Source organism: Oncorhynchus keta, chromosome 30, assembly GCF_023373465.1.
Source record: "Oncorhynchus keta strain PuntledgeMale-10-30-2019 chromosome 30, Oket_V2, whole genome shotgun sequence".
NCBI classification, from domain to species: domain Eukaryota; kingdom Metazoa; phylum Chordata; class Actinopteri; order Salmoniformes; family Salmonidae; genus Oncorhynchus; species Oncorhynchus keta.
The window spans coordinates 53,371,487-53,394,180 of NC_068450.1; the positions used below are offsets into that span (position 1 = coordinate 53,371,487).

The 22,694-nt window shown below is 47.6% G+C and overlaps 1 protein-coding gene and 1 long non-coding RNA gene across 3 annotated transcripts; both read left to right on the forward strand.

Annotated features, from left to right (window-relative positions):
- Positions 1 to 1,878: 1,878 nt before the first annotated feature.
- Positions 1,879 to 14,839, forward strand: LOC118363716 (CCR4-NOT transcription complex subunit 9). Of its 2 annotated transcripts, none has more exons than XM_035744864.2 (8): positions 1,879 to 2,047; positions 2,502 to 2,681; positions 2,799 to 2,914; positions 3,032 to 3,141; positions 3,319 to 3,428; positions 13,077 to 13,175; positions 13,268 to 13,359; positions 13,599 to 14,839. In XM_035744864.2, exons 1-8 carry the CDS (start codon positions 2,030 to 2,032, stop codon positions 13,765 to 13,767), a joined length of 894 nt encoding a protein of 297 aa, XP_035600757.1. In that variant the 5' UTR covers positions 1,879 to 2,029; the 3' UTR covers positions 13,768 to 14,839. The 2 variants fall into 2 exon arrangements, with proteins under 2 accessions (XP_035600757.1, XP_052344494.1); XM_052488534.1 differs by having other exon boundaries at positions 13,268 to 13,358; positions 13,586 to 14,839.
- A 755-nt stretch (positions 14,840 to 15,594) lies between these two features.
- Positions 15,595 to 21,258, forward strand: LOC118363158 (uncharacterized). The gene is made up of 3 exons (XR_004821368.1): positions 15,595 to 15,912; positions 19,437 to 19,595; positions 21,112 to 21,258. It is a non-coding gene; the product is annotated as an uncharacterized LOC118363158 (long non-coding RNA).
- The last annotated feature ends 1,436 nt before the right edge of the window (positions 21,259 to 22,694 follow it).

Here is a 22,694-nt window from a genome sequence, read left to right on the forward strand (position 1 = left end):
GCGAATGGTGAAGGAATTAATCCAGTATGATCAAAGGAGGTATCCAGGCTGACAGACAGATAGCTGGTGAACTCTCCACTCTAGCTGTTACCTCTGCTTTCTCACCACAGCCATAGTAAACACTTGGCTAAGTCCTATTCAGAGATGAGAATGAGAATTCCAATAATTATGACTGAAATGTGAAGTAGTGCACAGATCTAGACCCCCCACTGCATTATCATATAGCATTCATTGTGTATTCATGTCTTGTGTTTATGGTACGCAGAGTTTCTGAACATTTTGGGACCAGTAACACAGTTTCATAAATAGTACACATAATATGCACTCACCAATAGGATTTCTTAAATCTGAATCAAAGAACTTCATGTTGCTTATTATTAGCTATGGCAGTAGTGGCTCTGTTATAGCCTCTGTGACATTTGTCCCAAAGGATTGAACAGTCTCGAATGGTCAAACATCCTCAGAAATCAGCATTGAGCTAGGTGATCAAAGCATTTCTCAGCTAAGTAGCAATCAAGCAGGCCGATTCTTATTATGTTGTTATTTTATTTATTTTATTGAACCTTTATTTAACTAGGCAAGTCAGTTAAGAACAAATTCTTATTTACAATGACGGCCTGCCAATTGACAGAGCCACAAGTTTATATTTACACGAAGATGTAGCCGACTTCTTTGGTCTTGATACACTGAAGATGCAACCACTGAGGCTGTAGGCTGTGCTATCTAGCCCAGTGTTTCTGAAACTTTTTCTGGCCAAGGGACTGTGTTCTTGCCAACTGTTGAAGGATTAACTAACATCAATTAATGAACACCCATCTATGGTTGCATCACATCATCCCCCCCAAAACAAAACAAACACAGTCGGCTGGGCTGGTTAATGAGTAATGCTACAGAGGAGATCTGGATGGACTGAGAAGCATTTATAGAACTGGGCACTAACAGCCAAATCTTTTAGCGCTTATTGGTGCAGTAGAATAATCCTCCTGCTACCTGGTCCTATTGAAATACATTGGTACTATACATGGCGTTAACTTCAATGCCTATGAATAAAAACAGATAATCGTTTAAATAAAAGGAAAAAGTCTAACTGTGCTCAACCCAATCTTTAGTTGCTCTGTGTGTGGGATGCAGATCATCAGAAAATGGTGTTCATGTTATGTACACACATCCCAAATGTGAGTATAATAAAATGGAATATTATCAAAGATTACCTCTCTGGCATGATTGTTATTATTTTGGGGCTCCCAAGTGGCTCAGTGGTCTAAGACACTGTATCTCCGTGCTAGAGGTGTTACTACAGACAACCAGGTTTGAATCCAGACAACCAGGGTTGAATCCAGACTGTATCACAACCGGCTGTGATTGGGAGTCCATAAGGCAGGGCGCACAATTACCCCAGCGTCGTCTGAGTTTGGCCGGTGTAGGCTGTCATTGCAAATAAGGATTTGTTGTTAACTGACTTGCCTAGATAAATAAATGTTACATTTAAAAAATGTTTATAGTTAAGGTTTATATTGTAACGACCATGGGTTTATATGCACGGAAATCGACTATGCCACACGAGCATGCTTTTGCGGCACAGTCGATAGCGCGACGGACCAAGGGGTAGAAGGTCGAAGGTTCGGGACCTGCTCCCTGCCTGTTTCATTACAATATTTAGGCATGTCGTAATGGGATATTATAGCTCAATTGAGAGCATGTGGATCAACACCCTCGTTTGTTTATGGACCCCAAACTCAAAATTCTCAAAAACGAATGCCTTCATAAAATATCAAATCACATGTATTTGTGCTAAATTATTTGTATATCTGTCAGTCGGTCGTGCATAATGTGCATAATATTGAAGTGGTCAAAAACAGAAAAAGACGGAAATAGTCACGTCACTTTCCCGGCGTGTCACACGAGGCAGGTCTGAGTTCAAAGGTTGAATGCAGTTGCGCTCTCGCGAGCTTCGTTCTCTGTTTTCACAACATAACACATTTTTTGATTTTACTAGACGTTTTTCGAAAATATCCAAGCGCTGCATAGAATGCTGGCTACAGGAGCAGTAAGTACACGAAATCGTTGCTAGCGTTAGCTACCTAGGTTAACAATAGCTAGTACAAGGCTTTTGTTTTTGCTAGCACAAGGCCAATCCCTGGCCTGCATTTGGCCAGCAGTACAGTTGCTAGCTAACTGTAATGCTGAACTTGTTACAGAGCTTTTTTAACCCCTCATGTGGCAAACTGTTTGGATAATATTCACATTTAAATGAGCCAGCTACTAGCTATGGTAGCTAACTACTATTTGTGGGAAAGTTGCCGTATCCATGAAAGTAACGTTAATTTACATATTGCTGTTGACCATTAGCTACCGTTTCGGTAGCCAGCTAGCACTAGCTACCTAGCTAACTCATTCATTCATTAAGGTGGCAAGAAACACGTTGTTAACCCTTTGGTAAACGGAATAATTCCAACACAATGTCAGTTTAGCTCACGGTGTCCACCTCTCCTGTAAAACAGGCTGTAACCACGGCTCTGGCCCAAGTGGATAGGGAAAAGATATACCAGTGGATCAACGAGCTGTCCAGCCCAGAGACCCGCGAGAATGCCCTGCTTGAGCTCAGTAAAAAACGGGAGTCCGTGCCAGATTTGGCTCCAATGCTATGGCACTCATGTGGAACTATAGCTGCTCTCCTGCAGGTAAGATTGTGGATATCACTCACTGGCTAGTCTCTAGCCGGATGTAGTATGGTTTTCCTCTCTGTGAATGTGGCTCTAAACTTGACGATGACCCTCTTCTTATTCTTTCACAAATAGGAAATTGTCAACATCTACCCCTCAATAAACCCCCCAACCCTCACCGCTCACCAGTCCAACAGAGTATGCAACGCATTAGCACTTCTGCAGTGTGTAGCCTCTCATCCAGAGACAAGGTGGGTCACTTGATTTTCTATCATCATGATTGAATTGTGCAGTGAAATTAACAAAAACAGTCAGTTTTCTTCTATATGACGCGGAATGTCTAACTTATTTACTGTTGTCTTTCACAGATCGGCATTTCTGGCAGCACACATTCCTCTATTCCTGTACCCCTTCTTACACACTGTCAGCAAAACACGACCATTTGAGTACCTCCGACTCACCAGCCTAGGAGTCATCGGTAAATATTCTTTATATCATTTTTGTGGTTCTATTGCTATGAGGCCTTCTCTGTATTTTCTTCTTTCTCTCTCACTCTCTGTTGTCATTGCCTAAGTAATGAAATGATCCAATTACTTTGACGATACAGTATGTGTCATGTATGTTTCTCTATAACTTGTTCCTGTTTGATTGGCAGGTGCCTTGGTCAAAACAGATGAGCAGGAAGTGATCAACTTCCTGTTGACAACAGAAATCATTCCCCTGTGCCTTCGCATAATGGAGTCTGGCAGTGAGCTTTCCAAAACGGTACATATCTCTCGCTCTCTGCATCTCTCTCTCGCTCTCTGCATCTCTCTCTCGCTCTCTGCATCTCTCTCGCTCTCTGCATCTCTCTCGCTCTCTGCATCTCTCTCGCTCTCTGCATCTCTCTCGCTCTTTGCATCTCTCTCTCGCTCTTTGCATCTCTCTCTCGCTCTTTGCATCTCTCTCTCGCTCTCTGCATCTCTCTCTCGCTCTCTGCATCTCTCTCTCGCTCTCTGCATCTCTCTCTCGCTCTCTGCATCTCTCTCTCGCTCTCTGCATCTCTCTCTCGCTCTCTGCATCTCTCTCTCGCTCTCTGCATCTCTCTCTCGCTCTCTGCATCTCTCGCTCTCTGCATCTCTCTCTCTCGCTCTCTGCATCTCTCTCTCTCGCTCTCTGCATCTCTCTCTCTCGCTCTCTGCATCTCTCTCTCTCGCTCTCTGCATCTCTCTCTCTCTGCTCTCTGCATCTCTCTCTCTCGCTCTCTGCATCTCTCGCTCTCTGCATCTCTCGCTCTCTGCATCTCTCGCTCTCTGCATCTCTCGCTCTCTGCATCTCTCGCTCTCTGCATCTCTCGCTCTCTGCATCTCTCTCTCTCGCTCTCTGCATCTCTCTCTCTCGCTCTCTGCATCTCTCTCTCTCGCTCTCTGCATCTCTCTCTCTCGCTCTCTGCATCTCTCTCTCTCGCTCTCTGCATCTCTCTCTCGCTCTCTGCATCTCTCTCGCTCTCTGCATCTCTCGCTCTCTGCATCTCTCGCTCTCTGCATCTCTCTCTCTCGCTCTCTGCATCTCTCTCTCTCTGCTCTCTGCATCTCTCTCTCTCGCTCTCTGCATCTCTCTCTCTCGCTCTCTGCATCTCTCTCTCTCGCTCTCTGCATCTCTCTCTCTCGCTCTCTGCATCTCTCTCTCTGCATCTCTCGCTCTCTGCATCTCTCGCTCTCTGCATCTCTCGCTCTCTGCATCTCTCGCTCTCTGCATCTCTCGCTCTCTGCATCTCTCGCTCTCTGCATCTCTCGCTCTCTGCATCTCTCGCTCTCTGCATCTCTCGCTCTCTGCATCTCTCGCTCTCTGCATCTCTCGCTCTCTGCATCTCTCTCTCTGCATCTCTCGCTCTCTGCATCTCTCTCTCTCTCTCATCTCTCGCTCTCTGCATCTCTCTCTCTCTGCATCTCTCATCTCTCTCTGCATCTCTCTCGCTCTCTGCATCTCTCTCTCGCTCTCTGCATCTCTCTCGCTCTCTGCATCTCTCTCTCGCTCTCTGCATCTCTCTCTCTCTGCATCTCTCTCGCTCTCTGCATCTCTCTCGCTCTCTGCATCTCTCTCTGCATCTCTCTCGCTCTCTGCATCTCTGCTCTCTGCATCTTGCTCTCGCTCTCTGCATCTTGCTCTCGCTCTCTGCATCTTGCTCTCGCTCTCTGCATCTTGCTCTCGCTCTCTGCATCTTCTCGCTCTCTGCATCTTGCTCTCGCTCTCTGCATCTTGCTCTCGCTCTCTGCATCTCTCGCTCTCTGCATCTCTCGCTCTCTGCATCTCTCTCGCATCTCTCTCGCTCTCTCTGCATCTCTCTCTCTGCATCTCTCGCATCTCTCGCTCTCTGCATCTCTCGCTCTCTGCATCTCTCTCTGCATCTCTCGCTCTCTGCATCTCTCGCTCTCTGCATCTCTCTCTCTGCATCTCTGCATCTCTCTCGCTCTCTGCATCTCTCTCGCTCTCTGCATCTCTCTCGCTCTCTCTCGCTCTCTGCATCTCTCTCGCTCTCTGCATCTCTCTCGCTCTCTGCATCTCTCTCGCTCTCTGCATCTCTCTCGCTCTCTCTGCATCTCTCTCGCTCTCTGCATCTCTCTCGCTCTCTGCATCTCTCTCTCGCTCTCTGCATCTCTCTCTCTCTCTGCATCTCTCTCTCTCTCTGCATCTCTCTCTCGCTCTCTGCATCTCTCTCGCTCTCTGCATCTCTCTCTCTCTCTGCATCTCTCTCTCGCTCTCTGCATCTCTCTCTCGCTCTCTGCATCTCTCTCGCTCTCTGCATCTCTCTCGCTCTCTGCATCTGCTCTCGCTCTCTGCATCTCTCTCGCTCTCTGCATCTCATCTTGCTCTCTGCTCTCTGCATCTTGCTCTCGCTCTCTGCATCTTGCTCTCGCTCTCTGCATCTTGCTCTCGCTCTGCATCTCTCTGCATCTTGCTCTCGCTCTCTGCATCTTGCTCTCGCTCTCTGCATCTTGCTCTCGCTCTCTGCATCTTGCTCTCTCTCATCTCGCTCTCATCTCTCGCTCTCTGCATCTCGCTCTCTGCATCTTGCTCTCGCTCTCTGCATCTTGCTCTCGCTCTCTGCATCTTGCTCTCGCTCTCTGCATCTTGCTCTCGCTCTCTGCATCTCTCTCGATCTCTGCATCTCTCTCGATCTCTGCATCTCTCTCGCTCTCTGCATCTTGCTCTCGCTCTCTGCATCTCGCTCTCGCTCTCTGCATCTCGCTCTCGCTCTCTGCATCTCGCTCTCGCTCTCTGCATCTCGCTCTCGCTCTCTGCATCTCGCTCTCGCTCTCTGCATCTCGCTCTCGCTCTCTGCATCTTGCTCTCGCTCTCTGCATCTCTCTCGATCTCTGCATCTCTCTCGATCTCTGCATCTCTCTCGCTCTCTGCATCTCTCTCGCTCTCTGCATCTCTCTCGCTCTCTGCATCTCTCTCGCTCTCTGCATCTCTCTCGCTCTCTGCATCTCTCTCGCTCTCTGCATCTCTCTCGCTCTCTGCATCTTGCTCTCGCTCTCTGCATCTTGCTCTCGCTCTCTGCATCTTGCTCTCGCTCTCTGCATCTTGCTCTCGCTCTCTGCATCTTGCTCTCGCTCTCTGCATCTTGCTCTCGCTCTCTGCATCTTGCTCTCGCTCTCTGCATCTTGCTCTCGCTCTCTGCATCTCTCGCTCTCGCTCTCTGCATCTCTCGCTCTCTGCATCTCTCTCTCTCTCTCGCTCTCTGCATCTCTCATCTCTGCATCTCTCTCGCTCTCTGCATCTCTCTCGCTCTCTGCATCTCTCTCGCTCTCTGCATCTCTCTCTCGCTCTCTGCATCTCTCTCGCTCTCTCTCTCTGCTCTCTCGCTCTCTGCCTCTCTCTCTCTCTCTGCATCTCTCTCTCGCTCTCTGCATCTCTCTCTCGCTCTCTGCATCTCTCTCGCTCTCTGCATCTCTCTCGCTCTCTGCATCTCTCTCGCTCTCTGCATCTCTCTCGCTCTCTGCATCTTGCTCTCGCTCTCTGCATCTTGCTCTCGCTCTCTGCATCTTGCTCTCGCTCTCTGCATCTTGCTCTCGCTCTCTGCATCTTGCTCTCGCTCTCTGCATCTTGCTCTCTGCATCTTGCTCTCGCTCTCTGCATCTTGCTCTCGCTCTCTGCATCTTGCTCTCGCTCTCTGCATCTCTCTCGATCTCTGCATCTCTCTCGATCTCTGCATCTCTCTCGCTCTCTGCATCTCTCTCGCTCTCTGCATCTCTCTCGCTCTCTGCATCTCTCTCGCTCTCTGCATCTCTCTCGCTCTCTGCATCTTGCTCTCGCTCTCTGCATCTTGCTCTCGCTCTCTGCATCTTGCTCTCGCTCTCTGCATCTTGCTCTCGCTCTCTGCATCTTGCTCTCGCTCTCTGCATCTTGCTCTCTGCATCTTGCTCTCGCTCTCTGCATCTTGCTCTCGCTCTCTGCATCTTGCTCTCGCTCTCTGCATCTTGCTCTCGCTCTCTGCATCTTGCTCTCGCTCTCTGCATCTTGCTCTCGCTCTCTGCATCTTGCTCTCGCTCTCTGCATCTTGCTCTCGCTCTCTGCATCTCTCTCGATCTCTGCATCTCTCTCGATCTCTGCATCTCTCTCGATCTCTGCATCTCTCTCGATCTCTGCATCTCTCTCGCTCTCTGCATCTCTCTCGCTCTCTGCATCTCTCTCGCTCTCTGCATCTCTCTCGCTCTCTGCATCTTGCTCTCGCTCTCTGCATCTTGCTCTCGCTCTCTGCATCTTGCTCTCGCTCTCTGCATCTTGCTCTCGCTCTCTGCATCTTGCTCTCGCTCTCTGCATCTTGCTCTCGCTCTGCATCTTGCTCTCTCTCTGCATCTTGCTCTCGCTCTCTGCATCTTGCTCTCGCTCTCTGCATCTTGCTCTCGCTCTCTGCATCTTGCTCTCGCTCTCTGCATCTTGCTCTCGCTCTCTGCATCTCTCTCGCTCTCTGCATCTCTCGCTCTCTGCATCTCTCGCTCTCTGCATCTCTCTCGCTCTCTGCATCTCTCTCATCTCTCTCGCTCTCTGCATCTCTCTCTCTCGCTCTCTGCATCTCTCTCTCTCTCTGCATCTCTCTCTCTCGCTCTCTGCATCTCTCTCGCTCTCTGCATCTCTCTCTCGCTCTCTGCATCTCTCTCTCGCTCTCTGCATCTCTCTCTCGCTCTCTGCATCTCTCTCGCTCTCTGCATCTCTCGCTCTCTGCATCTTGCTCTCGCTCTCTGCATCTTGCTCTCGCTCTCTGCATCTTGCTCTCGCTCTCTGCATCTTGCTCTCGCATCTTGCTCTCGCTCTCTGCATCTTGCTCTCGCTCTCTGCATCTTGCTCTCGCTCTCTGCATCTTGCTCTCGCTCTCTGCATCTTGCTCTCGCTCTCTGCATCTCTCTCGCTCTCTGCATCTTGCTCTCGCTCTCTGCATCTCTCTCGATCTCTGCATCTCTCTCGATCTCTGCATCTCTGCATCTCTGCATCTCTCTCGATCTCTGCATCTCTCTCGCTCTCTGCATCTTGCTCTCGCTCTCTGCATCTTGCTCTCGCTCTCTGCATCTTGCTCTCGCTCTCTGCATCTTGCTCTCGCTCTCTGCATCTTGCTCTCGCTCTCTGCATCTTGCTCTCTCTCTGCATCTTGCTCTCGCTCTCTGCATCTTGCTCTCTGCATCTTGCTCTCTGCATCTTGCTCTCGCTCTCTGCATCTTGCTCTCTCTCTGCTCTGCATCTCGCTCTCTGCTCTTGCTCTCTCTCTGCATCTCATCTCTCTCGCTCTCTGCATCTCTCTCGCTCTCTGCATCTCTCTCGCTCTCTGCATCTCTCTCTCTCTGCTCTCTGCATCTCTCTCTCGCTCTCTGCATCTCTCTCTCTCTGCATCTCTCTCGCTCTCTGCATCTCTCTCGCTCTCTGCATCTGCATCTCTCTCTCTCGCTCTCTGCATCTCTCTCTCTCGCTCTCTGCATCTCTCTGCATCTCTCTCTCGCTCTCTGCATCTTGCTCTCTCTCTGCATCTTGCTCTCGCTCTCTGCATCTTGCTCTCGCTCTCTGCATCTTGCTCTCGCTCTCTGCATCTTGCTCTCTCTCTGCATCTTGCTCTCGCTCTCTGCATCTTGCTCTCGCTCTCTGCATCTTGCTCTCGCTCTCTGCATCTTGCTCTCGCTCTCTGCATCTCTCTCGCTCTCTGCATCTCTCTCGCTCTCTGCATCTCTCTCGCTCTCTGCATCTCTCTCGATCTCTGCATCTCTCTGCTCTGCATCTCTCTCGCTCTGCATCTGCTCTCTGCATCTTGCTCTCGCTCTCTGCATCTTGCTCTCGCTCTCTGCATCTTGCTCTCGCTCTCTGCATCTTGCTCTCTCTCTGCATCTTGCTCTCGCTCTCTGCATCTTGCTCTCTGCATCTTGCTCTCGCTCTCTGCATCTTGCTCTCTCTCTGCATCTCTGCATCTTGCTCTCGCTCTCTGCATCTCTCTCGATCTCTGCATCTCTCTCGATCTCTGCATCTCTCTCGCTCTCTGCATCTCTCTCGCTCTCTCTCTCGCTCTCTGCATCTCTCTCGCTCTCTGCATCTCTCTCGCTCTCTGCATCTCTCTCGCTCTCTCTCGCTCTCTGCATCTCTCTCGCTCTCTGCATCTCTGCATCTCTCTCTCGCTCTCGCATCTCTCTCTGCATCTCTCTCTGCATCTCACTCTCTGCATCTCACTCTCTGCATCTCACTCTCTGCATCTCTCTCGCTCTCTGCATCTCTCTCGCTCTCTGCATCTCTCTCGCTCTCTGCATCTCGCTCTCTGCATCTCTCTCTCTCTCTGCATCTCTCTCTCGCTCTCTGCATCTCTCTCTCGCTCTCTGCATCTCTCTCTCGCTCTCTGCATCTCTCTCGCTCTCTGCATCTCTCTCTCGCTCTCTGCATCTCTCTCGCTCTCTGCATCTCTCTCGCTCTCTGCATCTCTCTCGCTCTCTGCATCTCGCTCTCGCTCTCTGCATCTCGCTCTCTGCATCTCGCTCTCGCTCTCTGCATCTCGCTCTCTGCATCTCGCTCTCGCTCTCTGCATCTCGCTCTCGCTCTCTGCATCTCTCTCTCGCTCTCTGCATCTCTCTCTCGCTCTCTGCATCTCTCTCTCTCTGCATCTCTCTCTCGCTCTCTGCATCTCTCTCTCGCTCTCTGCATCTCTCTCGATCTCTGCATCTCTCTCGATCTCTGCATCTCTCTCGCTCTCTGCATCTCTCTCGCTCTCTGCATCTCTCTCGCTCTCTGCATCTCTCTCGCTCTCTGCATCTTGCTCTCGCTCTCTGCATCTTGCTCTCGCTCTCTGCATCTTGCTCTCGCTCTCTGCATCTTGCTCTCGCTCTCTGCATCTTGCTCTCGCTCTCTGCATCTTGCTCTCGCTCTCTGCATCTTGCTCTCGCTCTCTGCATCTTGCTCTCGCTCTCTGCATCTTGCTCTCGCTCTCTGCATCTTGCTCTCGCTCTCTGCATCTTGCTCTCGCTCTCTGCATCTTGCTCTCGCTCTCTGCATCTTGCTCTCGCTCTCTGCATCTTGCTCTCGCTCTCTGCATCTCTCGCTCTCGCTCTCTGCATCTCTCGCTCTCTGCATCTCTCTCTCTCTCTCTCTCTGCATCTCTCTCGCTCTCTGCATCTCTCTCGCTCTCTGCATCTCTCTCGCTCTCTGCATCTCTCTCTCTCTCGCTCTCTGCATCTCTCTCGCTCTCTGCATCTCTCTCTCGCTCTCTGCATCTCTCTCGCTCTCTGCATCTCTCTCGCTCTCTGCATCTCTCTCTCTCTCTGCATCTCTCTCGCTCTCTGCATCTCTCTCGCTCTCTGCATCTCTCTCGCTCTCTGCATCTTGCTCTCGCTCTCTGCATCTTGCTCTCGCTCTCTGCATCTTGCTCTCGCTCTCTGCATCTTGCTCTCGCTCTCTGCATCTTGCTCTCGCTCTCTGCATCTTGCTCTCTGCATCTTGCTCTCGCTCTCTGCATCTTGCTCTCGCTCTCTGCATCTTGCTCTCGCTCTCTGCATCTCTCTCGCTCTCTGCATCTCTCTCGATCTCTGCATCTCTCTCGCTCTCTGCATCTCTCTCGCTCTCTGCATCTCTCTCGCTCTCTGCATCTCTCTCGCTCTCTGCATCTCTCTCGCTCTCTGCATCTTGCTCTCGCTCTCTGCATCTTGCTCTCGCTCTCTGCATCTTGCTCTCTCTCTGCATCTTGCTCTCGCTCTCTGCATCTTGCTCTCGCTCTCTGCATCTTGCTCTCGCTCTCTGCATCTTCTCGCTCTCTGCATCTTGCTCTCTGCATCTTGCTCGCTCTCTGCATCTTGCTCTCGCTCTCTGCATCTTGCTCTCGCTCTCTGCATCTCTCTCGATCTCTGCATCTCTCTCTGCTCTCTCATCTCTCTCGATCTCTGCATCTCTCTCGCTCTCTGCATCTCTCTCTCTGCATCTCTCTCTCTCTCTGCATCTCTGCATCTCTCTCTCTCTGCATCTCTCTCGCTCTCTGCATCTCTCTCTCTCTCTCGCTCTCTGCATCTTGCTCTCGCTCTCTGCATCTCTCTCTCTCTCTCTGCATCTCTCTCTCGCTCTCTGCATCTCTCTCTCGCTCTCTGCATCTTGCTCTCGCTCTCTGCATCTTGCTCTCGCTCTCTGCATCTTGCTCTCTGCATCTCTCGCTCTCTGCATCTTGCTCTCGCTCTCTGCATCTTGCTCTCGCTCTCTGCATCTGCATCTTGCTCTCTCTCTGCATCTCTCTCGATCTCTGCATCTCTCTCGATGCATCTCTCTCGCTCTCTGCATCTCTCTCGCTCTCTGCATCTCTCTCGCTCTCTGCATCTTGCTCTCGCTCTCTGCATCTCTCTCTGCATCTTCTGCATCTTGCTCTCGCTCTCTGCATCTTGCTCTCTGCATCTTGCTCTCGCTCTCTGCATCTTGCTCTCGCTCTCTGCATCTTGCTCTCGCTCTCTGCATCTTGCTCTCGCTCTCTGCATCTTGCTCTCGCTCTCTGCATCTTCTCGCTCTCTGCATCTTGCTCTCGCTCTCTGCATCTCTCTCGCTCTCTGCATCTTGCTCTCGCTCTCTGCATCTTGCTCTCGCTCTCTGCATCTCTCTCTCTCTGCTCTCTGCATCTCTGCTCTCTCTCGCTCTCTGCATCTCTCTCGCTCTCTGCATCTCTCTCGCTCTCTGCATCTCTCTCGCTCTCTGCATCTCTCTCGCATCTCTCTCGCTCTCTGCATCTCTCTCTCTGCATCTCTCTCTCTCTGCATCTCTCTCGCTCTCTGCATCTCTCTCTCTCTCGCTCTCTGCATCTCTCTCGCTCTCTGCATCTCTCTCTCTCTCATCTCTGCTCTCACTCTCTGCATCTCTCTCTCTCGCTCTGCAATCTCTCTCTCGCATCTCTCTCTCGCTCTCTGCATCTCTCTCTCGCTCTCTGCATCTCTCTCTCGCTCTCTGCATCTCTCTCTCGCTCTCTGCATCTCTCTCTCTCTGCATCTCTCTCTCTCTCTCTGCATCTCTCTCGCTCTCTGCATCTCTCTCGCTCTCTGCATCTCTCTCGCTCTCTGCATCTCTCTCGCTCTCTGCATCTCTCTCGCTCTCTGCATCTCGCTCTCTCTGCATCTCGCTCTCGCTCTCTGCATCTCGCTCTCTGCATCTCGCTCTCGCTCTCTGCATCTCGCTCTCGCTCTCTGCATCTCGCTCTCTGCATCTCGCTCTCGCTCTCTGCATCTTGCTCTCGCTCTCTGCATCTCTCTCGCTCTCTGCATCTCTCTCTCGCTCTCTGCATCTCTCTCTCGCTCTCTGCATCTCTCTCTCGCTCTCTGCATCTCTCTCTCGCTCTCTGCATCTCTCTCTCTCGCTCTCTGCATCTCTCTCTCGCTCTCTGCATCTCTCTCTCGCTCTCTGCATCTCTCTCTCGCTCTCTGCATCTCGCTCTCTGCATCTCGCTCTCGCTCTCTGCATCTCGCTCTCTGCATCTCGCTCTCTGCATCTCGCTCTCTGCATCTTGCTCTCGCTCTCTGCATCTTGCTCTCGCTCTCTGCATCTTGCTCTCGCTCTCTGCATCTCGCTCTCTGCATCTCTCTCGCTCTCTGCATCTCTCTCTGCATCTCGCTCTCTGCATCTCTCTCTCTGCATCTCTCTCGCTCTCTGCATCTCTCTCGCTCTCTGCATCTCTCTCGCTCTCTGCATCTCTCTCGCTCTCTGCATCTCTCTCGCTCTCTGCATCTCTCTCGCTCTCTGCATCTCTCTCGCTCTCTGCATCTCTCTCGCTCTCTGCATCTCTCTCGCTCTCTGCATCTCTCTCGCTCTCTGCATCTCTCTCGCTCTCTGCATCTCTCTCGCTCTCTGCATCTCGCTCTCTGCATCTCGCTCTCTGTACCTGTCTCTCGCTCTGTCTCTCCAAAGATACATGTATTTCAACCCTAATTTTTTGTTCCACAGGTAGCAACTTTTATACTACAGAAAATACTCCTTGATGACACAGGGCTGGCATACATTTGCCAAACGTATGAACGCTTCTCCCATGTGGCCATGATACTTGTAAGATCAAGGTTAACCAATATTCAAAATATTATACTTTTCTAGACATTGGTTGCCCCCTAAATGATTTTTTATACAACTGTCTTTTTCAGGGCAAAATGGTTCTTCAGCTCTCCAAAGAGCCCTCTGCTCGTCTTTTGAAACATGTTGTCCGCTGTTACCTGCGCCTATCAGACAACTCCAGGTATTGAAATCAACTCTTCGACCTGCTGTTGCTAGTCTGTGTTCAATCCTTCAGTGTTTTGAAGCAAATTTTCAGGAATTACTAAACAAAAGCATATTGGGGAAGTGATGTTGCGAACTCTGAAAACACTGGATGTGGGCATGGTCTTATCTTGATAGATAATTGATTCTGCTGAAAGTGGCTTACTCACTATCATAACTAACATGACTTTGTTTTTCTCACCTCTGCCCCCACACCAGAGCCCGAGAGGCCCTCCGTCAGTGTCTACCAGACCAGCTTAAAGACACCACGTTTGCCCAAGTCCTGAAGGACGATACCACCACCAAACGCTGGTTGGCACAGCTGGTGAAGAACCTACAGGAAGGCCAAGTCACAGACCCCAGAGGCATCCCTCTGCCCACACAGTAGCTCCCCTTACCTTTTCAGCAGGGTTGTACAATTATGGTAACTTTCCCATGATTCCCACGTTTACCTAGACTTTCCTAGGAATTTTCCAATTTAGATTTATTTAAAACCTGGGAATTTTGCCAAAGTTACTGGAATTTTGCAACCCTACGTACCATGCAGCTGCACCGAGTGACACCCACCAGCAAGGACCGAGCTTCCAGAAACAGGAAAAAGCCACCAGTTTGAATGACGAACGGACTCATAAAGGGGCACTTATTTTGTGAAGAAAGACTGTATTGAATGAAAGCTCTACACTCAGCTGTTTTCTTACAGTATCTTGCATTCAGTTCAAACTGCCTGCCCGATCTCCAGAAGTGTATGAATGCGTTTTCACTTGATCTCAAACTATTAGTTATATATATTTTTTTCTCAAGGACATTTGGAGTCTTCACTTCACTAAGTGTTCTGAAATTGAAGTAGACGGCACAATAAAATGTTACACCTTGACATATGTGGCATACTTTCTCTTGTGTAATAATTAATTGTAATAACATATTACAAAGTAACTGTTTTCTAGTTTCATGGATGTGTTATTGATATACACATCTCAAATAGGCTAGTGTATGGAAATCAAGCTGCTTCTCTATTGTGTACATTAAGAGGTTCCAAGTAAACGTGTTGGTGTGCTTCAGTGTTGACAGATTAAGGGACCCCCCCCCCCATTTGAGCCTTGGCCCTGTCTATCTATGTGAAACCTGAGCTGCTGCAGTGCATTATTGATGCTCTGGATCCTGAGTGGAGACTCGGTCAGAAAGATAAGTTCATGTTCTCAGTGCTCAACTGTAGAGGTAACTCCGGCCTCAACACAACCTTGTTCTCTGTCAGTGGCAACGCATGTGAACTTGGGGTGGCAGGTAGCCTTGTGGTTAGAGCGTTGGGCCAGTAACCAAAAGGTTGCTGGATCGAATCCCCGAGCTGACATGGTAAAAATCTGTCGTTCTGCCCCTGAACAGTTCCCTGTAGGTCGTCATTGTAAATAAGAATTTGTTCTTAACTGACTTGCCTAGTTAAATAAAGTTTTAAAAAACATTGAGTAATGTGTCTTTGTTCTTTAAACTCTCCTCTGACCTATGTTTGGTTTATGCATTGTTCTAAAAACCACTGACCTGATGTATGAGCATCTTTGAGGATGTACTTGGCCCCTCTGTTGTAGGCTTGAAGCTTCTTCGTGTGGGTTCACTTGGGCTCATTGCAGCAGGTTTAGTTGTCTTTGTCTTGGAACAAATATCAAATCATTTCAAAGCGTTAACATGGCTAAGTTCTGTTTTAAAAGTCAAACAGTGTATACAAAATAAGCACAATGATGTGTAATGTTGGTAACATGGGGTTAGTCATTTATGGAAAAGTATGACCCCAGTTTGGGGCACCTACATAAACTTTCACCTCAATTATGAATGAATAGTGCCTTTTAATTTATCAAAAGAAGACCTATAAAATGTGTAGCTGAAGCTTAAAGTAATATCATCTTGGCTGTTGGCTCAGGTACTTGATCTTTGTACATCTCATTACATTTCAAACTGACTGGCCATTTAACACTAAAGAGGACCCTTTGAATGGAGAAAAAAAGAGTTTGGATGAATGGAGGGAGGGTTAGAGGGTGTGTCAGTGATGTTGGCGACTGTGTTGACTCAGTAAGGATCAGATATCCCTGCCTGACTCTCTCTCAGCGCTCTACAGCGGCATGCAGAGTCAGAGCTGACCCAGCCAGACAGACAGACAGGGCCAGCTCCCCTCCCTGTCTGAAGCTCCAGAACCACAACACCCACCTGGACCCAGCTGAGATGCCCCTCCATCGGGTGAGTCAGTAGCTATCCTTGCTCTACCTGCTGTCCCTTCATTTTATGTCTGTAAATACATTCATTCCTCCATGTTTGCTAGCCTACTTACTGTTGTATGTACTTGGCTGTAATATAAGCCTCAATTTGTAACATCATTTAAATATGTTGCAGGGTTCTTGGTGAGGATGAATTCAATTATTTGTGATAAATGGTTTTGTTTTAGTTTTTCTGAACCCAGTGAAATGATGTGGTCAGACGGTTTGACAGAGAGATTTAGAAGACGAAGAAGAAATGGAATCAGTGGAGAAGATAGTTTGGACTACAAAATGTATGTGTGTGTGTATACTGTACATTGGATTTGAAAAATGTCATCTAATTTCAACCAGCTTTGTAAACATAGAAATGAGGCTAAAACTTAAACTGAAATAGACTGACTTAACCTGACTAACGGGTTGTTACATCAATCACATTTCATAATCATCAGAACTATGCATATGTTGAAATTGGGTTGAAAATTCCACATAGAAACGCAAAAAAAAAACATTTTTGATTTTTATATTCAATTGGGTGATTGAAATTCTGTTGAATTTTAGATTTGATTAGTCCTATTTTATTTCACCTTGTTTCAATGTTGTAGTAAAATGGAATGTTTGAATCAACGTCACTGTTTCAACCTAAATGAAGAGGTATATTGAAATAACATGTGAAGACGAAGTCCAACGATTTCTGCCTGAACTGGGCCTCCTACTGGTATGTGAGGGGTAATGCACTTCAGTGAGAACAAGTCCACCATCCAGATGACCTACCTCTATGTACCCTGTTTAGCTTTGGAAACAGGCTGTGTTCGTTTTAGCTGAGCTTTCATCTCAACACATTTTGACATTGATCAACTTTCATACTCATTTGTGTTGACTACCTAAATAACGTTAAATAGTTTTTAAAGTAACTCCTCTAACTTTTCTAACACGAGCTGTATGTGAAAGTCAATTCGGAGTGAGGCTGAGTTTATGTAGGCAACATTGACACCTGATTCGCCCAACAAAGGACACTTTGGCTGCATTTACACAGGCAGACCAATTCTGATATTTTATTCTCACTAATTGGTATTTTTTCCAATTAGATTAGCTCTGAAAAAGAGCTGATGTGATTGGTAAAAATACCAGTTAGTGGAAACAATATCAGAATTGGGCTGCCTGTGTAAATGCAGCCCATAATTTCAACATGTGGCTAGGTATACTATCATTCGTCCACGGTTGATTGGATCTTTGGAAGTAGTTACCATTAGCCCTATAAATAGGATGCCAAATTCATTATATTGATAATACACTTTTAACTTTGGATATTGTCTTTTATATGAAGGATGGTTGATGGATTTCTAATTGAATCTACAAATTATTAATATGTTGGATTAATGTCGCCATCTCAACCAAACATCTAAGTTGAAGAATAGGACCAAATCAAACTTGATGTGAAGGTCATTTAAAGTTTGATTTGAAGTAGTGCTATTCTTCAACTTGGATTTTTGGTTGAGATGGAGACGTGAGTCCAACATGTCAAATGCGTTCACAATTCAATATCCAATTTCTCTACAAATGAATGACTGAGATGTTAGGGCCAGGGTTATGTAGGTAGTCTACACAAACGAGTATGGAAGCTGATCAGTGTCAATCTGTGTTTACATCATAGCTCAGCTGAAACGAACACTGCTTGTTTCCTAAGCTAAGTACAGCACATAAACACAGCAACAACAAAAATCGTCCTCTGACTGTCAACTGCGTTTATTTTCAGCAAACTTAACATGCTTAAATATTTGTATGAACATAGCAAGATTCAACAACTGAGACATAAACGTAACAAGATCCACAGACATGTGACTAACAGGAACGGAATAATGTGGCCCTGAACAAAGGGGGGCTCAAAATCAAAAGTAACAGTCAGGTGTGGCCACCAGTTGCATTAAGTACTGCAGTGCATCTCCTCCTCATGGACTGCACCAGATTTTACCGTTTTTGCTGTGAGATGTTACCCCACTCTTCCACCAAGGCACCTGCAAGTTCCCTGATATTTCTGGGGGGAATGGCCCTAGCCCTCACCCTCCGATCCAACAGCTCCCAGACGTGCTCAATGAGATTGAGATCCGGGCTCTTCGCTGTACATGGCAGAACACTAACATTCCTGTCTTATAGGAAATCACGCACAGAACGAGCAGTGTGTGGCTGGTAGCATTGTCATGCTGGAGGGTCATGTTAGGATGAGCCTGCAGAAAGGGTACCACATGAGGGAGGAGGATGTCGTCCCTGTAACGCACAGCGTTGAGATTGCCTGACAGCAAGCTGAGTCCAATGATGCTGTGACACACCGCACCAGACCATGACGGACCCTCCACCTCCAAATCGATCCCGCTCCAGAGTACAGGCCTCGGTGTATCCTTTGTATTCCTTTGACGATAAACGCGAATCCGACCATCACCGCTGATGAGACAAAACTGCGACTTGTCAGAGAAGAGCACTTTTGCCTGTCCTGTCTGGTCTAGCAACAGGGGGTTTGTGCCCATAGGCGACGTTGTTGCCGGTGATGTCTGGTGAGGACCTGCCTTACAACAGGCCTACAAGCCCTCAGTCCAGCCTCTCTCAGCCTATTGCGGACAGTCTGAGCACTGATGGACGGATTGTGCGTTCCTGGTGTAACTCGGGCAGTTGTTGTTGCCATCCTGTACCTGTCCCGCAGGTGTGATGTTTGGATGTACTGATCCTGTGCAGGTGTTGTTACACGTGGTCTGTCACTGCGAGGACGATCAGCTGTGTCCCTGTAGCGCTGTCTTAGGCGTCTCACAATACGGACATTTCAATTCATTGCCCTGGCCACATCTGCAGTCCTCATGCCTCCTTGCAGCATCCTAAGGCACGTTCATGCAGATGAGCAGAGACCCTGGGAATCTTTTTTGTTTTGTTTTTCAGTGTCAGTAGAAAGGCCTCTTTAGTGTCCTATGTTTTCATAACTGTGACCTTAATTGCCTACCATCTGTAAGCTGTTAGTGTCTTAATGCCCGTCCAACAGTTGCATGTTCGTTAATTGTATATGGTTCATTGAACAAGCATGGGAAACAGTGGGAAACTTACAAACCCTTTACAATGAAGATCTGTGAAGTTATTTGGATTTTTACGAATTATCTTTGAAAGACAGGGTTCTGAAAAAGGGACGTTTCTTTTTTGGCTGAGTTTAGATGTAGCCATCTGGATTGTTGACTTGTTCTCACTGGAGTGTGTTTCCCCCTCATATACCAGTAGGAGTCACTGTTTAGGAAGGAATCGTTGGACTCTGCCTTCACATTTTATTTCGATATACCTCGTTATTTAGGTTGATGGCATGATGCTGAAAAGATTGAGGTTGATTCAAAAAGACAATTTTACTATCAACATTGAAATAAGGTCAAATAATATACCGTCTATCAAATATGAAATTCAACATAATTTCAACCACCCCAATATACAGTATATTGAATATAGGATGAAAATGATTTTGTAATGTTTCTACGTTTTCCACGTTGATTCCACATCACAATATGTTGACAAATGACATTCCAACAACGTTGATTGAACCAGTGTATGCCCGGTGGGCCGTGTGTATGAATCTCTGGGTCTGTGTGAGACTGAGATGGATGTCCCGTTCACTTAGACTGATCCCAGATCTGTACGAGTTGACAAGACGGCACAAACAGATCTGGGACCAGGCTACTGTTGACTGATATTGAGCGGTTGCCATAATGTATGTCAGGACAGGACAGTTATCTGGGCCTTGACTCCTACTCGACTTCAGCCCCTGACTCCTACTTTCCCTAATGTGTCTGATCAGGTATCCAGGGCGATGACAACCTCCAGTCCATGATCGTTGGCACGGTGATAAGGAAGATTAAGTCTTGCACATGGAAGAAGCAGCGCTTCTTCAAGCTGCAGAAGGACTGCATGACCATCTGGTACAAGTCCAAGAAGGCCGGGAACACCCACTCCACATGTGAGTAGTGATATTTACAGTACATGCTTAGACCATGTTTAGACAACGTTTAGACAACATCACCTACTGACAGACACACATTTTCTTACATTTGATACATATTATATCATTGTCCACATCAAGATTATGTTCGGCAGCAGGCTATATACTGACTGTACAAAACATTAGGAACACCTTCCTTATGTTGAGTTGCACCCCCTTTTGCCCTCAGAACAGCCTCAATTCGTCGGAGCATGGACTCTACAAGGCGTCAAAATCGTTCCACAGGGATGCTGCCCTATGCTGACTCCAGTGGTTCCCACAGTTGTGTCACGTTGGCTGGATGTCCTTTGGTTCGTGGACCATTCTTGATATACACAGGAAACTGGTTCGCTTCCAGTTGAAGCTCGCATCCGCTACAAGACCATGGTGCTTGCCTACGGAGCTGTGAGGGGAACGGCACCTCAGTACCTCCAGGCTCTGATCAGGCCCTACACCCAAACAAGGGCACTGCGTTCATCCACCTCTGGCCTGCTCGCCTCCCTACCACTGAGGAAGTACAGTTCCCGCTCAGCCCAGTCAAAATTGTTCGCTGCTCTGGCCCCCCAATGGTGGAACAAACTCCCTCACGACGCCAGGACAGCGGAGTCAATCACCACCTTCCGGAGACACCTGAAACCCCACCTCTTTAAGGAATACCTAGGATAGGATAAAGTAATCCTTCTCACCCCCCCCCCCCTTAAAAGATTTAGATGCACTATTGTAAAGTGGCTGTTCCACTGGATGTCATAAGGTGAATGCACCAATTTGTAAGTCGCTCTGGATAAGAGCGTCTGCTAAATGACTTAAATGTAAATTTAACATTGGCACTCTATGTTTAATGAACGGCATAAATTAGAATGCCATACTAGGGATGACATGGTTTGATCAATATGGCAATCAGGGGTAAAGCCAGTAGTCTACAGGAGCAGTGAGCTCTGGGATGACCTTGACCCTGGTGTAACTACTCTGATGATGGCTGTCCTGTCCTAAACACAGACTGTAGCTCAGAGTCTCTGTTTGTGTTCGGCCCCGGATCTGCTTTCATACAGAGGCAGCCCAGGTGTGCACTAGGACTGGGACACCTGGTTGCATTGCTAATTAGTCTGGCTGTGTGCCCGCCTGCATACCTCAACCTTACGGTCATCGAAGCCTGATTGGCACTGGCAGACCTACTGTGGTTGGCTTCATAGTGAAGTATCACTTACTCCATATTGGGGTTGTCCCGGGTGCACTTGCAGCTTTCACCCATGGCTAGCTACACTCCACTCCTTCTCTCGAACTTTACGAGTGCCACGTTGCCCTTATCGCACAGCCTTGTCTATTGTCAAAACTAGGGTTTTACTGTATGTATCCAATCCTCCTAGTGCAGTTGCTCCAAGCCATTGCCCAATTTATATGTAGTTGAATTGAAGGTAGCTTAGTAAGGTCAACACTCCAATTTCCCCGCTGTGGATCAAAAAAGATTATTCAATTCAACTCTCCTTCTTTTCTTCAGAAATCGAAGCAGCATCTGTCAAAGGAGCTGTCGGACTGCGTGGTTTACTGCAAGAGTGTCCACTTCAGCAGCTTCAAGCACTCCCACATTCACTCCAAGTTCTACGAGATATACTCCTTCACAGAGTCCAAATCCCGCAAACACGTGAGAGAGGCAAGTGGGGCTTGAATCCCTACAGTAACTCATGACATCATCAGTCAGGGTCAACCAGTCACTAACTCACTCAGGACAGTTTGTGCTGTTCTGTTTGGACCTCAAAACAGAAGCCAAAAGTTGTTGATTTACTAAAAGGAAATGTTGTTTGATTCATGAGATTTCGTCAGTTATTCATTCAGTGGCAAGGGCCGAAACAGAGGCAGAACGACTAGAGGACACAGTGCTTTGTCTGTGTACTGTTCAATTGCATGGTTCCTCAAGCTCATCTCATGTATGATTAACTGCCTGTCTCTCCCAGGGGAAGAGTTTGTGCATCACAATGCCAGGCAGCTGACCAGGGTTTATCCCAGTGGCCTCAGAAGAGACTCCTCCAACTCAAATAGGGCCATTTTAGGGCCATTTTAGATTGTTCTAAGGCACGACACAATGATTAAACAAAATATAAATGTCCAAATTCCCAACATGACTTTGTGAATCTAGTTAAGCTCATATTTCTGTTCATTCGGATCAGTTGGTTAATTTCTCTGTTTTTCTTGCTACCTCAGTTGCGTTGAATTTCCAGACGGCAGGGGTTGAGATGGACCTCAACGATGGACTGTTCATTCAAAATGGCCGCTGTGGCTATGTCCTCAAACCTGACTTCATGAGGATGTCAGAGAGGAGGTTCGATCCTGAGGTTCCACAGAATCGGGAAGGCTACCAACCCCGCAGTCTCTTGCTTTCAGGTACAAATAACAAACTGAGACCTACCTAAGACACAACCTGAGCTACAACAGAAAAACGACAGCAACCAAGTGGAATGCTAACCTACCCATCTGACCTCAAGCTCTCTCATTGTGTGTGTGTTTTCAAGGTGATCAGTGCACAGCAGCTTCCCAAAGTGAATATCAAGGAGAGCTCCGTTGTGGACCTGTTTGTGAGAGTGGAGATCCATGGACTTCCTCTAGACCAGGCCAAGCAGGAGACCAGATACATAGACAACAATGGTAATATATACACCTATTAAATCCCAACCACATACATGGTTATAATGTAACTTTTCACAGAAATGCTGATACAAAAAGCAGTATATTACAGTATTATATTATATTATTTTATATATTAATGAATTGTGTTTGCTCAGGGTTCAATCCAGTGTGGTATGACACTTTGCGGTTCACCATCCATGTGCCTGAACTCAATATATAACTCAATATATAACATCCTAATATGACAGTCATACACTACCGTTCAAAAGTTTGGGGTCACTGAGAAATGTCCTTGTTTTTGAAATAAAAGTTGTTTTTTTTGTTAAAAAAATTAAAATATAATCAAATTAATCAGAAATACAGCGTAGACATTGTTAATGTTGTAAATGACTATTGTAGCTGAAAATTGCAGATTTTTTAAATGGAATATCTACATAGGATTACAGAGGGCCATTATCA